General features: G+C 37.1%; 1 protein-coding gene across 1 annotated transcript in view; it reads right to left on the reverse strand.

Moving 5' to 3' along the window:
* Positions 1–16,168, reverse strand: part of atp8b3 (ATPase phospholipid transporting 8B3) — a 67,198-nt gene that overhangs the window by 42,303 nt on the left and 8,727 nt on the right. Inside the window, exons 4-8 of the mRNA XM_057841184.1 lie at positions 10,496–10,594; positions 6,369–6,430; positions 3,234–3,306; positions 2,141–2,211; positions 1,786–1,877 (exon numbers count right to left, since the gene is read on the reverse strand). Coding sequence (XP_057697167.1) covers positions 1,786–1,877; positions 2,141–2,211; positions 3,234–3,306; positions 6,369–6,430; positions 10,496–10,594 — 397 coding nt within the window. The remainder of the gene's footprint in view (positions 1–1,785; positions 1,878–2,140; positions 2,212–3,233; positions 3,307–6,368; positions 6,431–10,495; positions 10,595–16,168) is intronic.

A 16,168-nucleotide genomic window follows, 5' to 3' on the forward strand; every position in this document is an offset into this window, starting at 1 on the left:
ACCTTTGCTATGTGTGGAAGGCATTTAAAGTTGTGAATCAACCGTTAAAGTTGTTAAAATTGCTCCCGTTATTGCATTAGTTTCCTTCTGTCTACTTTAAACATGTGTAAGTTTTAAAACTGTTTCATCATTTAAAGATAGATTTAAGTTAAGATTTTGCCGATTTAGAAGCATTTTAGATAAAAAGTTACTTAGGTTCGTCAGGAAGGTTCTCTACATCAGGGCCTTCCTGAGAGGTCTACTGCTTTAAGATGGCGGCTGTTTACTAACGCATGTAGTCCTTAAAACACGTTGGCAATGCAGCTGTGTCAGTTTTTGCATCTAGTTCTATAATATGATATCTACCGTGTCATGTGGGCGTAGTTTGTCGGCTATGGCTACAGTCAGGTATTATTGGAGCCACCTAGCATCGAGGTTGCAACGGCGTCTTCCCCACTGCTGCTCTGCTCTCGTCCCCGTGAGTCCGTTTCTCTCAGACTTTTTTTATTCAACCAACTTAGTAACGCATAGTAACGCACGCCTTTCCCGCCTCAGTAACGGTAACGGCGTTGCCAAGATGAGAAAAGTAATTAATTAGATTACTCATTGCTGAAAAAAAATAACGCCGTTAGTAACGCCGTTATATTGTAACGCCGTTATGAACAACACTGGTTTTAAATGACCAAAAACACATCGACACGAGTCATTGACAACAGTCTGTCTCGCGCTAGCCATATCGAATAAACTCCGCTCTCTTCGTATGTTTACTTCCGTGCGCAAGTCCCTCGTCACTAACGTCACGTCTGCCCGTCGCTGATTGGTCCACTCCGCTCTCTGTTTGCTCTGGCTTGCTCCGCCCTGGAAATTGTATCCGCGGGAATGGTGGCCAGACTCAATAGCTGGAACAGTGGTGAGTCTGGTGTACCAGGCAAGATATCCGTGACTTTTTTACAGACACCATTTTTTTCATTGTGACGTAATTTAAAAAAAAGTTTATAATATGCAATTGAATAATTTTTTAAAGTTGTTTTTTTTTTTTAAACGAAATATTAGACATCAATTAATGATTCTAAGCTAAAAATGACAGACATTTTGATTAATAGATATAATTTATTACCTTCGTTTTCTGGCTGGGTTGAAACAAAAGCGGTTGTGCTACGTCTGTAAACAAGGGTTTCCAGGGTAAAACGGACAAATTAAAAATAGTTCAGGGGCTTAATGCGCCATGAATCTGCTATGGCAGCATATAGACATATTGTTCTATCAAACACAACAGTTGTTTTGGCTTAAAATACAGCAGTTTCTTTTAAAGAGGAGTGCAAGATCAGAAACAGCTTTTTCAGTCTTGTCTGTGTTTTCCGCCATACATATTTTTTTCCTCCTCATTGTGCATTCTTCTTCTCTAATAAAGATCTAAATTAATTAAATTAAAATATAAAAACCAAAATACAAAGTGGTTACCTGCCCTAAGTAAAACACTAGGGTTATTATTATGCCATTGATGGTGTTAAATGTCCAATTCATTTGAACCGGGAATGCTGTGAATTCTCATGTTTCTGTAAACGTTCATTCAGTCGCCCTGCAATCAAAATAGTTCGGATGTTTAGCACCGTCAATGGCAACCAGTGAGTAAAAACCTAATTTGTGCATGAAAAGATTAACAAAACAGCATATGCGTTTGATCAATTTGATTGGATTATTGCTTAACTAACACATTTTTCACTGCAGATTTATGTATCGTTAAACCCCTATTTACGGGCAAAATGGAGCCTATGCCAGGTGATCAAGAAAGCAAGGTGTATTCACCATCAAAGCTGGCAAGAGTACACTCTGAAGGTTCTGTCGTCAACTTTTCGTGCGTCACACGGAGAGCCTGTCGGAACTTCAGGTTTGTCTCTCTGCATGACAAAAAATATCGCATGTCATATTTCTTTTGTGGACTCACTTATCATTAGTGATTCTTGTACAACACTTTGATACTCTGGTCTGCACAACAAACAAGCATTCATATGTATAAACTAAAATGCATTTTTGAGAAAATGACAGAAAGTTAGAGAAACAGAATTAACACAAACACTGGGTGGACTAACCCTGACCATTAGATTCTTTAAGTAAGAAAGTGCTGCTGCATTAAATCATAAATCTATATATTAAGTCTCACCCATCAATGTCAGCTGTTTCCACATAGGAGAGACTGTGAGGCTCAGAGCTGCATAGGAGCACAACATCTGCCTGGGAATGAATATATGGATACATTAGCAGTGGGGAATATAAGGCAATAATTAGGGTTTCCAATTGAACCCTTTCAGGGACAGTGGTCACTCCAGTAGAAATCTACTATCATGATCTTAACTCATTCATCACCAGCCCAGGTCACAGAGTATTTGTTGTGGTAGTTATTAAAAGAGCAAAATTGATGCTGCAAAAACAACAACTGACGGCAAAAGACGTCCAATCCATTTCAATCATTCGATCGCTTCCAGCCCCTCCCAGTTAAAGTGGATAAGACGTCTATTGTTGTCGATGGATGCCAAAAAATTTGTGAGGTCACAAGAGATTTATAAAACAAACTTCAATAACAAAACAACAAATCCCTGGTACAAAATATACCCAGGCCACAAATACTTGAATTCATGTTGTTTTTTTGTTCATTTTAGTTGTATTTTTTGGAAAATGACACTTGTTAAAAATTAATTTCATTTTTATTTACAATTTATGTTTTTTTATTTTATCTTTTAATATGGCTTTTTTTTTTAATTTATTTATTTTAATTCTCTTATATTGTTGGAATTGTTGTGCATACCGTTAACATTTATGCTTTCCTTATGAAAGTCTTCAGATTGGAAAACTTGTGTTTAGTTACCTTTTGCTTTGTCCTTGGCCATATGGACCCCTTGTAGTCTATGTATTCTATTCGATGTTCTATGTTGCTTTCCTGACCCCTCCTATCCTATTGTTTGCCGCTGAATAAAGAAGGCTGCTATCACAGCAGCTGGGGGAGCAGCTACCAACCTCCACAAAAGCTACATTGACTCCCCGCGTGTTCGTTTTAGCCAAGATAGGTGTATATAAACCTAGCTTTAAATCTAAAATGTATTAACATAGACTATTTAAAAATTTGATTGCCTCCTCCAGAGATGTATCCTAAAAAAATTAAGGAAGAATCATAAATTGTGCATGTAAAAGAACATATACAGTAATGCATTGAGCCTATTCTCCACCACTGTCACAGTATGTCGACTTTGGCAACTCACGGGGACGGTTTGGTCTTTGTGGATGCGCACGATATCTCCCACGCACACATCTTTCCACTGCGCTGTTATGAATCTGAAATAGATGATGGCACAAATGATTCATTCACTTCTCCCTCTAAAATATCACAGGAAGGCTGAGTGATGGCAAAAACACCACAATTTGAAAAAAGTCAAGACTGTAAGCAACCTGATTGATGACATTGACTATGCTCATTGTCTTTTGTACAAAACTATGTGATATAATTATTATGTGATTCCAGAATTAGAGGACATTTTACCTCCAAACTTTACGTAATGCACAGAGAAAATACTAAACCATGTAAACAAGTACTCTACTTGTTCTCCCCACTGTAGTTTCTGTGTAAATTTATGTTACCACATTTTTCGGACTATAAGTCGCACCTGAGTATAAGTCGCACCAGCCCAAAAATGCCTAATAAAGAGGGAAAAAAAATATATAAGTCGCATTTTGGGGGGAAATTTACTTGATAAAATCCAACACATAGAGCAGATATGTCATCTTGAAAGACAATTTGAAATAAAAATTAGGGCTGTCAAAATTATCGCGTTAACGAGCGGTAATTAATTTTTAAAATTAATCCCGTTAAAATATTTGACGCAATTAACGCACAAATGCCCCGCTCAAACAGATTAAAATGAGAGCACAGTGAAAGGTGTACTTGTTGTGTTTTTCAGAGTTTTGCTGCCCTCTGCTGGCGCTTGGGTACGACTGATTTTATAGGCTTCAGCACCCATGAGCTCTGTGTAAGTAATTATTGACATCAACAATAACGCGCTACTAGTTTATTTTTTGATTGAAAATTTTACAAATTTTATTAAAACGAAAACATGAAGAGGGGTTTTGATATAAAATTTCTCTAACTTGTACTAACATTTATCTTTTAAGAACTACAAGTCTTTCTATCCATGGATCGCTTTAACAGAATGTTAATAATGGTAATACCATCTTGTTGATTTATTGTTATAATAAAGAAATACAGTATTTATGTACTGTATGTTGAATGTATATATCCATCATGTGTCTTATCTTTCCATTCCAACAATAATTTACAGAAAAATATGGCATATTTTATAGGTGGTTTGAATTGCGATTAATTGCGATTAATTACGATTAATTTTTAAGCTGTAATTAACTCGATTAAAAATTTTAATTGTTTGACACCCCTAATAAATATACAATAGAGAACAACATGCTGACTATGTGTACTAGGAGTGGGAACCTCAGGGCACCTCACGATACGATACGATTCGCGATACAAGGCTCACGATAACGATTATCTCAAGATATCACGATGCAGCAATTATCGATATATTGGTCAGAAATTTGATACGTGATATTCTACGAGTGTTCTGTCCTCACTAAATGTGAAGTTGTTCAGCTTTACAGTGAGCAAACAAGGCAATTGTGCTTTTTGAAGCTTTTTACTTCCTTCACTTTTGACAATTTGTAAAGCTGTAACACACAAATGTCCACTTATGTTTAAAATGACACACATTTTAACAATAACACACCTGACACAAAACATTTGGTGTTCAAATGTCAATGTGGTCCATAGACTTCATAATATATTGACGGGACACGGGACGCAGGGCTTATTAATAGGGGGCCTATCTCTGTCAAAGCTGACCGAGTGGAAACGCAGAGCTTTTTACGTTGAAAATTCTTGTGAATAAATGCTTAAATCCCTGAATTCTTTATACGTAGATATGGAAGTAAAACAGTCTCGATTCACGGTTAAAAGCAAAAAAAAAAAAAAAAAAACCCAAAACTGGCAGTTAGCATTTATTTTACGTAAATATGTTGAATGTGCTGCTGGTTTTTAAGCCACTGTGGCCCCGCCTTATCACCACAAAGAGCTTTTTACGTTAAAACCAAATCCCTGAATTTATAGATATGGACGTAAAACAGTCTTGATTCTTGGTTAAAAGCAAAAAAAAAAAAAAAAAAAAAAAAAACTGGGCAGTTAGCATTTATTTTACGTAAATATGTTGAATGTGCTGCTAGTTTTTAAGCCACTGTGGCTCTGCCTTATCACCACAAAGAGCTTTTTACGTTGAAAATTCTTGTGAATAAATGCTTAAATCCCTGAATTCTTTATAGATATGGACGTAAAAGAGACTCAATTCTTGGTTAAAAGCAAAAAACCTGGCAGCTAGCATTTACTTCATTCATTTCATTTCATTTGCGAATTATGACACCAATGCCTTAGCGGTTAATTTCTCCCATTGATTTTTTTCACAACATTTCAAAATTCATGAATGGTACGAAAAATACAATAATTTCCTTGAATCCTTGAACAAATCACTCCTGAGCCAATCCTTCCTGTTTGTATGCGGTACAGCTTTCGTACTTTTTCAACCTAAATCTGGCATTTGATCGCTGCATGTGTTGAATAACTGCGACCGACTGTGAATAACTGAAGCAGACTGTGGGATGGCCCCCTGCTTGAAGGCGTGGTGCAGTGTCTGTGGAATGTGTCCCATAAATATCATTATGAAGTCTATGGACTGTGATTATGCCAATTCTTGTAAATATCAAACAAATTGTATTATTGTTCAGTAAATTGCGCCAATGAAGCATTTGATAATTTTCATTATTTATAATTGATGAATATGTAGCATTTCTCAATCATTCTGAAGCCCAAATGTCTTCCAATTATGGAAAACCACTGATAGTATCAAAGGTATGAATGCTTATTGACTTATTAAATGATCAGTTTGAATATCTTTCTTTGTGCTTGAGCATTTTTTTCCCTTTTATTCTCAATAGCATCAATGTGAATGCCTGTCTCTCAGCATTCACCATATAGTGAGATTTATTAAACATAATACCTGAATTTGAGTTATTGTTTCCAGCTGCTATGAGCATTTATGGCTCATTGATTCTCCACAGCATTCTCCTAAACCACCCAACACCTCTCCGAATTAAATCACATTAAAATGATTAAATAACAATAAAACGTCCTGCTGAGAGATCACTTGATCTTGTTTTTCCCGCAGAATGGCACGCGCGCCGCTCTAAACGGGCGCCTTGGGGAGCATCCAGGCTTTCGCTCATTTACGCTTCATTAGAGCTTCATTAGAGGCGGGTTTCAAACCCTCCCGTCTTCTCACCTCTGGGAGATGAGCACGTCACACGGTCGCGAGTTGACCTCCGAGTCGCTACGTCTCCTTGCCTGAAATCACAAGAAGTGATGGCCAGAGGTGGCAAAAGTACTCACACTCCAAGTAGATGAAATGATTAACTCTATATGCCTGAAGTGAACAAAAAGTGAAAAGAGATTATTATTTTTTTAAAACCTGTAAATTACATACAATACTTAGTGTTATTTAATTTATGGTTTTTCCCCTTCGTCTTCTGCAGATGAACCCTTTCAGGGACAGTGGACATCTATTCAAAAGTTATCATTAGTTTAACTAATTCACTGCCAGCCCAGGTCACAGGATATGTGCTGTGGAAGTTATTAAAAGAGGGAAATTGATATTGAAAACATCCACTGATAGTAATAGAGTCCAAAGCCATTTCAACTGGGAAGAGCTGGGACGCTTCCAGTCACTCCCAGTTTAAATAAACAGCACATCTATTGCCGTCAATGGCAGCCAAAGCGTTCAGCTAGGTCGCAAAACTAAGCCTAAAAGCAGGATTGAATAGGCCCTCGCAGTGTGGAGCAACTCAGACGTCACGCGGGTCAGGGTGGTGGCAGATCGTCCCCCTCTCATCATCTCATGAGAACCTAACTTGCTCGAAACTTGTCTCTATTTTGGGGGATTAAAAATTAATTCACACACCAAGGAGAAAAAAAACACTATTGAACAGGGTCCTACGAAGAAGGAGGCGCTACTGAGCTGTGCAGCCATGCCCTTGTTCAAAACCAAAATGAATCTTCGAATTCCATCAATTCGACCAAGTGTGACAAATTTCGTGGCTCTATAAGCTAAGTCCATGAAAAAAATTGACTTCCTTTTAATGGCGAACAAAGGGTTGTCATGGCAACAGAGACGTGGACATGGGCCTTAAAATGTATATAAAAGGTCTTGTAATTCCAAAGACCAACCTGTTAAGAACTGGACATCGATAAGTAAAATGGCGCTGTAGGGTTGATGTAAATGACCGCGACAGGACTCTTCAGGGTACGACACTCTAATTTGGCAGGTTTGTTTATGATATCATCACCAAACAGATTATTGCAATGGTCTGGAAATATCAATCAAAATGCTCTAAAACCACAGGCAAAACTCAACATTTGATGGCGTTGAATTTAGTTCTATTATATTTTTAGATATTTCATTGCCATTTTTTCAATGTATGGAAATATTGAAGAAATATAGTGGCGATATGTAATTCTTCATTCAATCTGTTTAAGGTGAAACAGCCGGAGGCGGGTAGTAATGCGTAACATTTACTCCGTTATTTACTTGAGTAACTTTTTGAGGAAAATGTACTTCTAAGAGTAGTTTTACTAAGCCATATGTTTTACTTTTACTTGAGTAGATTTGTGAAGAAAAAACGCTACTCTTACTCTGCTACTTTGGGCTACACTAGTAATTACATTTTTCCTCTTTATTCTCCATATTAGATTTTACTTTTTTTTTTTTTTTGCCATGAAGTCCAACAGTAGTACATTGGAACTATTATCGCGACTCCATTTTACCAGTCAGACTCAAGCTTGCCGTTCTATGATCACGCCTGCCTGTTCAATCATATGGAGTCTTGAAAGCGCTGTAAAAAATTAAGTATTTGACATAGAGCTCTGCCCTCAAAATAATTCGAAAGCGAGGATTTTAACCTCTCTCACAGTTATTATTTGGCACCGATTGACCATGGAAAACCAGACATATGATCCTTTTGATTCCATAATAGGAACTAAGAAGGAACTATTCACTATTCACCTATTTAAACAAGGAAATATTTTCTCTACTAGAGGGTACTCTTGCTCTTTGGCTTAATGTGGTTATGTAATGGGTTGTTGTACAGCAGGGGTCTCCAACCTATTCCACAAAGGCCCACTGTGGGTGCAGGATTTCATTCCAACCAGATAAATGACAACACTTTTTCACCAATCTGGTGTTTTACCGTATTGGCCCGAATATAGGACGGTACTTTTTGCATTGAAATAAGACTGAAAAACTGGGGGTCGTCTTATATTCGCAGTCTAAACGTTGTACCCATTCACGACGCTAGATGGTGCCAGATATCATTGAAGCGATGTTCTGTCATGACAGATCTCAGCTACTCTCAAGTTTAACCAGTTTGCTTTATTTTATTGCAATGTTTTTCCTTATTCAGATTTGTTTCAAGACTACAGTTACAGTTAGACTTCACTTTGATGGTTAATGCAGTTATTGCAATTTTGTTGTTTTATCACAATAGATTGGGGTATTTACATTTCAAAAACCAGAAGCCATTCATTTATGAATGTGATTGCACTTTAGTTTACATATTTAAATGTTCAGATATTAAGATTTGAATGAGGCAAATTAGCATGTTTTTTCTCTCAAATATATTGTTATATTCATTTGTTTCAGATGTACTGTAATTATTTTCTGTATAAAAAATAATTTGGTGTTCAAAAAGAACTTGAGTCTTGAAAAAGAGGTGTCGTCTTATAATCAGGGCTGTCTTATTTTTGGCCCAATACCGTACTAGTGCAATCAGTTGATTGCAGTCAGGTGCTGCTTGGTTTAGCAAAAAACCTCACTGTCCTATCTGTGCTGGAACTGTGTGGAACAAAAACCACGACTCACAGCGGGCCTTTGATGACTGGGTTGGAGACCTTTGTGGTAGAGTATAGTTACAACAATTCATATAGGAACATTATTATTAAAAAAAAAAAAAAAAAAAAATCAAACATCGTAAGCAGTTACTCGCAATGTTACTCATTACTTCACCAAATACTTTTAAACTTGTACTTGAGTACATTTTTTTGGATGACTACTTTTACTTAAGTAATATTATTTTGAGGTAACACTACTGTAACTTGAGTAAAATGTTTGGCTACTCTGCTGACCTCTGGAAACAGCACACACACTTAAACGAGTTCTGCAATAACAATAAACAAAAACTGGTATTGGCATTTTTTTTTTTTTTGTTGCTAATTGAACAATAGACCAGTAGTTGTCCGGTTGTCTATTGATTCAACGATTAATCGATCAACTTGTGTAATTCGATTAGAAAAAGATTCGAATTGAATTTTGCTGCTTCGAGTATTCGTTTAATAAAGTGGCGTTGTAATGGTTTGTTTTGAAAGTGTTTGCATTTAGTTTTATTGATTTGAGTGGATATACTGCCCTCTAATGGCAACAGTGAATATGGCATAACTCATTTATTACATGGCTGAATCCAACTGCTTAGCTAAGTTTTTGTTTGAGCTAATGTTTTTTTAATGCATTCGTAATTTTGCCATTTTTTTGTGGGAAAATGCGTTTGAGCCATTTGTTAAGAGCATTGTAAAAAATAAAATAAATAAATAAAATAAAATAAAAGTTTGCATTTTATAGCATTTAAGCTAGCGGACTTTTGCTGTGTAAGTTAGCCAATTGTTCTTTTTTTTGTACTTACATCCTCATTTATTTACAGTATTTTTCATACCATTTGAGGCTCAGCTCAGGTATTTTAATTTTTTAATCTTCCTTATCCGATTACTCGATTATTCAACTACTAAAATAAACAATAGCTGCAGCCCTAGTCCAGTCCATTTAAACTGGTACTGAATGAGTTAGTGTGTGCTAGCGATTGGTCAACCAGTAGTTTGGGCAAAGTAACAAAGTATTTGCGCGTCATTACTTCTCACCACTGCGGACAGACTTTGAGTGAAGTTGGCCATGAAAAGGTTGACACGGGAGAAAAGAAAGACGCCATTACGCGCCCCCCGGAGGAGATTTACACCCTTTGCTAAATGAATAGTCAATAGAGAGGGGTCAAGCGAGCGTTTCAGCCGGAGAGCCGTTAACGACCGTAACTCAGCGATGCACTTAACCAGAGAGTCGTGCATGCAAAACATCACCCTGGCGTTTAAGAGGGAAAAGCTTTAATGATATAGCGAGGGAATTAATGCTACTGGGACGACTGGTTTAGTCAATGAGGAGAGGACGAGGAGTCAATGAGGACGACGAAGGAGAGTGTGTAAACTCTCATGCGTGAGTCTTCTACGGCGACTCTTAAGACAAGTGTCGATGACGCGTTGAGTGATGAGCGGAAAGTGAGAAGCTCCTAAGAGGGACGCAGGGAGTGGCAGTCTCACCATGTCATTAATGAGGTCCTTCGCTCCTCTCACGGAGAGGATGAGTATCATCGGGATGATGGAGATGTACCATTGGACTGATGAAATGATGGGGACGCACTGGGAGGAAGAAACAGTGGATGTGTATGAAACAAATACAGTGGGATATGAGTAGAATTTTTTTTTTTTTTAATCGCTTACAGATCGTAGCATCTTTTCTCAATGGAATGACTTAAAATGCTATTACTCTGTTCAACAAGTCCCCAAAAACAATAAAATGCATTTTTGTTGGAACTTTGTTTTTATTTAACACACAATTTCAATACTATTTTTGTTTGTCAACATTTGTTGATGGACCGTTTGTGTTCAAGAAGAAGTTTTCAGACTGAATATCTGAATGACCCGATGGTAAAATATTATAAAAATGATCCTATAAAAAAGGCCCTGATTTCATTTTTAGCTTATTGGCTGATATTGACAGAGATAAAAATCCGATCTTCTTGAAGTGGGTGGGATGGCAGCCACCCTCTCACTTCAAATGGATTGGACATCTACTAGTGATAAACTTGTTAAAATAAATAAATTCGTAGCAGAAGGATGAAAAGAGCCACATGATTGGACATCTATTACAGTCAATGGTGCCAATGAGCAGTGGAAACTAGAGTTTAGTGCAACCTTTACATGAACAACTGTCAAATTTTGTAGGTGCGGCTGATAGTCAGGTGCGCCTTATTGTCAGGATGAAAAGGTTTTGTGTAATAAGAGTAATAGTTAGGCACACGCCATTTTAAAAACACAAAACTGAGTATATAGAGACCCCGTAACAGTCCGACGAGAGCAAGGGCGTAGGTTTGGTACCAACATTGGTAGGCAATATGTATAAAACATAGATTTAACAGCATAACCTGTATGTACAATTTTTGCTGGGGACGGGACATTAACAATACCAAACAGACTGGGTGAACGAGGGTCAGGGCTACATTTCTCACGAATATGAACCTAATTATTTGATAGTTATCAATACAAAATAAATTATGGCTGTCAAAATTATCGCGTTAACGCGCGGTAATTAATTTTTTAAATTAATCACGTTAAAATATTTGACGCAATTAACGCACATGTCCCGCTCAGACAGTATTCTGCCTTTTGGTAAGTTTACAGCAAGGCTTTTTGTGCTGTCTAACAGCGAACTCTTGTGGTCGCTTTGCGACATGGTTTATTTTTTTCTTGCCAGTTCAATATGGCTGCACGACGTCTCGGGCTGACGCCTACGTTGTAATGTTGTGCTTATATGATCCTTGGACAAGATTTGTCCGTGAGTATGGTTGTTGTAAAGAATGTACATATTATGTTAGTAAGCGAAATGTTCTATTTTTTGTATGAGACACTTTTTGTTTATGTTTCGTGAACCTGTATAGCGTGCTAAGCTAACGTTGTTGCTAATGCAATGCTTGTGTACTTTTTTTTTTTAGATTTATGACGGTCTAAAGAGGACAATGGTTTGAGGCTATTTTATTAATAAATCAGATGAAAAAGGAAGAAGTCTGATTATTAAGGCATCGTTCACTAGCTGTCTAGCTTTGGAAAAAGTAGATGCTTCGGAGTGAGGACAGCATAGACAGATTTAAATGACAGTAGAGTGAAATGCCCACTACAGTCCTTATGTACCGTATGTTGAATGTACACTCCCCACTGTATATATCCATCTTGTGTCTTATCTTTCCATTCCAACAATTTATTTTACAGAATATATATATAATTTACAGAAAAATATGGCATATTTTATATATGGTTTGAATTGTGATTAATTGCGATTAATTACGATTAATTAATTTTTAAGCTGTAATTAACTCGATTAAAAATTTTAATCGTTTGACAGCCCTAAAATAAATCTATATTGACTTATACCAACTTTCATATGTATTGGTTCAGGTGATGCACTGTTCGATTTAAACCTTTGTTTTCAAAAACTAAAAAAGAAACATTTTGAAAACTTCCAGAATAAAGATCTGGATTTTATTAGCAAATTGAAATTAAAATTAAGTTGCAATTTCAACATAACTTACATTATATTAACATACACAATAAATACAAACTTGTTTATGATCTCTTAACTATCCAGGAATGCAAAAAAAAAAAAAAAAAAAAAAAAAAAAAAACAACAACAACAAAAAACCAAAAAAAAAACATTTATATAAGACCACTCACGATAGTCTGTCTAAAAACACTACTGCTTTTGTCCACAAGCACAGCCAAACTCAACAAAAAATGAAAACTTTTTACTTTGATTATGATAATGTATGATTATCTGAAAAGTGTCTGTATAGGCTACAAATAAAAAATTTAGATACATAATATAGAAAATAAATAAATACATTTTAAATGAATGCAAGTCATCAGCCAATTAAGCACGCGTTTGAGGGGAAAAAAATGGGCCGGCACATTCAGCAAGTGAAAAGGGGTAATTGTAAGTCTGAACAAAACGAAAACAATTCATTAAAATAATGGTAGGATCAATTCTGTCCTTACAACATATGGGAAGATAATCTAAATTACCTACATAACAGAAGATATTATACTTGTATAATGCAAATAAGATTGCTTAAAAGTTGGTGGGGACCATTTGAGCATCCTGAAAAGTTAGTAGTGTAAAGTTAGTAGTGTTATATACCTACCGTCACTACGCAAACCTATGCCCTTGGACGAGAGGACGACAAGGGTGGGCAAAGAACTGATCTGCAGTTTTGTTAATAACGCCATTACTAACGGCGTCATTTTTGTCAGGAGTGAGTAATCTAATTAATTATTGTTTAATTATTTATTAATTATTGTTTTATTATTCTAATAACTATCTTTGCAACGCCGTTACCGTTACTGATGTGAAACCGTGCGTGACTACAATAGAAGAATGGGGGGGGGGGGGGGGGGCTTGTGACGTTGTTGCAAACGCGGTGCTAGATGGCTCAGAGTGTTAGCATAGCTTTCGCGTTCTCACTAGCGTTAGCATTTAGCTTAGTTTTTGTACATACAGTTTGTGGCGTTCAGGTGGGTACAATTATTTGAAAATAATGGACAGTTTTTCTATCATCACCAAGTGGCCAAGGCGGGGTCCTTATAGATGCTACATTATAATAATAATTTGTTGTTGTTTTTTATTACCAAAAATAGTCACTTGCCCTAAACTTTTTTTGAATGACGTATCCATAAACCTTTTGTGTTTTTTTTTTTAAATTTTTTAAATCAAAACAACTACAACAAAGATAGGATATAGAAGAGATTCAGAGCCTCACCTGTATATTGAAATATATAATTAGGGGTGTGACGGTCCACACAAGTCCCGGTTCAGCACATACCTCGGTACGAGGGTCACGGTCCGGTGAAAACAAAAAGGTTTTTTTTTTTTCTCGGATTATGTGAATGTTAAAGTTTACGTACAATTACACTCTTATACAGGTGAAATTTAACAAAAAAAAAATGTAAAAAGTGTGACCTATGTTTTTTTTAACGAAAAAGAATTTCAATTTCAATCAGTTAGTACAAACATATTTGATGTGAAAGACGTTATAGATCATGTAATAATGTGTAGAACATTGAAAGTAACGTCAGGTCCTTTGCCGAGTAACTAATTATTCTCACATTGAGGTAACTGAGTTACTAACTCAATTACTTTTTGGGAAGAGTAATTCGTAACTTAAACCAGTGTTGTTAATAACGGCGTTATAGTATAACGGCACTACTAACGGCGTTATTTTTTCAATAGTGAGTAATCTAATTAATTACTTTTCTCATCTTGGCAACACCGTTACCGTTACTGAGGATATAAAGGCGTGCGTTACTATGTTTATTGAATGAAGCGAGAAATGTCAGAGACAGGACTCACGGAGATGAGAGAGCAGAACAAGAGTGGGAAGGAGGGCAGGGAGTTGTGACACCGTTGCAAACGCGATGCTAAGTGGCTCCAATAATACCTGACCGTAGCTGATAGCCTACAAACTACGCCCACATGATGCTACGGTAGATATCACATGTAGTGTGTATAAACAAGATGCGAAATGACAGACACAGCGGCGTTAGCACTTGTATAGACCCTACCCACCGACGTCACAAAATCACGGGATCGCTGTATTGTTCCGCCCCATTGTCCGTCGGTGCTTTCGGATGCCGTAAACTCACTGGATGAGTTGCATAAAAGGCGTTATGTGGAAAAGCTTCAGTTTATCCATTCGCCAGATCCATATTTGATGCCTAAATCGATGTTTTTCGACCCGCTGTCTTCGCCGTCTTTGCCTGACATCTGCTAGCTACCCTGATATTTACAACTATCTTGTCCACACAAAATCAGCCTATTCTCATGAAAGTTTGATAAACTTTAAGAGCTTGGAGGCTTATAAATACTTTGTTGCTGGTGGGGTGAAACAGGTCCTCGTCCACGAAAATTCGGCAGGAATCTATCTTGTGCTTGGAAAGGTGAGTTACGAAATTTTCAATTCAAAATCTTTTGTTCTTGCTAACATCCACTGTCAAGTTTAATGTATTTCATGTCATTTGTCAATGGAGCTAGGGCTTTTAATGTTTATATGGTTTCGCGATAGCACTCTCACTACATACATACATGTATGTTGTCGGCAATTAGCCGAGCAATGATCTTAATTGTGGTTGTCAGCCCAAAACCCTCTAAATATATATTAAATGCATCTTACCAGATATAAAATGACTACTACATAATCTGTGGTAATCGTTTGGAGCCCAGTTTTCTCGTCGAATTGCAGCAGCCCATCTCGCTCTCCTCACAACAGGTGTTCGGCCATTCCTTACTACGCGGCGAAACGTCCTACACAATGCTCAGCGCGCTTGCGCAAGCATCCGCACGCATGCGCACATCGGTTAGAAGCGGCGAGAACTCACCATTTTTGTTTTTATTTAGGTTTTTAGAACCTTTTTACTGCCTCAAAGATACTTTTTGCATGTATTACCCTCTAATACTTTTAACCATTGTTTTTTTTTTGTGTTAGCTTTGAAGCAGTTGACCACATTTGTCACGTAGCAAATTTAAACCATCCTTATTTGATATAACTACATTTAAGTATTTTCTTCAGGCATTTTTTTAGTATGTTATGCCTGTATGCATCTAAACAAAACAAGTTTAGAGCGCACGGTAGTACTTTGGGTGTCAAATTCGACTAATGTAGGACATTTCGCCGATGTAGGAGATTTTGGCAGAACACCGGGTCTCTCGGAATCCGGTAGAACTTCAAATCTCTCCATCTATCTTCTCTGTTATTGCAACCGACCGCAACACACACCTTCACCATTTTGATTATTAATGTTAACGAGCAGAAAAACACGCCGTAAATAGGAGGAATGTACGTAGCCGTAACAGGTAAACACATGTGTTGACAGACAATTGGGCGGCACCAGTGTAATATATTTAGAGAGTTGCGACACTCTCTCATGTCGCCGCGGGTGGTCACGTGCCTCATGTAGGCGTGTATAGTTACAAACACGAGCAGCGCTGTAATAGTATTCCATGAACCAGATAGCGGTGATTGCTCCATTTATGGTAAAAATGGATAAAATCACGTATTTTAAGTACTTGTTTGATTATGTCATTGCACTATAGCGTTTATAAATGCTAGTTTTCAGTCAGGAGGGCGGAGTTGTGACGTCACGTGGGTAGGGTCTATAGAGAACTAG

This window comes from Corythoichthys intestinalis, chromosome 7, assembly GCF_030265065.1.
Source record: "Corythoichthys intestinalis isolate RoL2023-P3 chromosome 7, ASM3026506v1, whole genome shotgun sequence".
In the NCBI taxonomy this organism is placed as follows: domain Eukaryota; kingdom Metazoa; phylum Chordata; class Actinopteri; order Syngnathiformes; family Syngnathidae; genus Corythoichthys; species Corythoichthys intestinalis.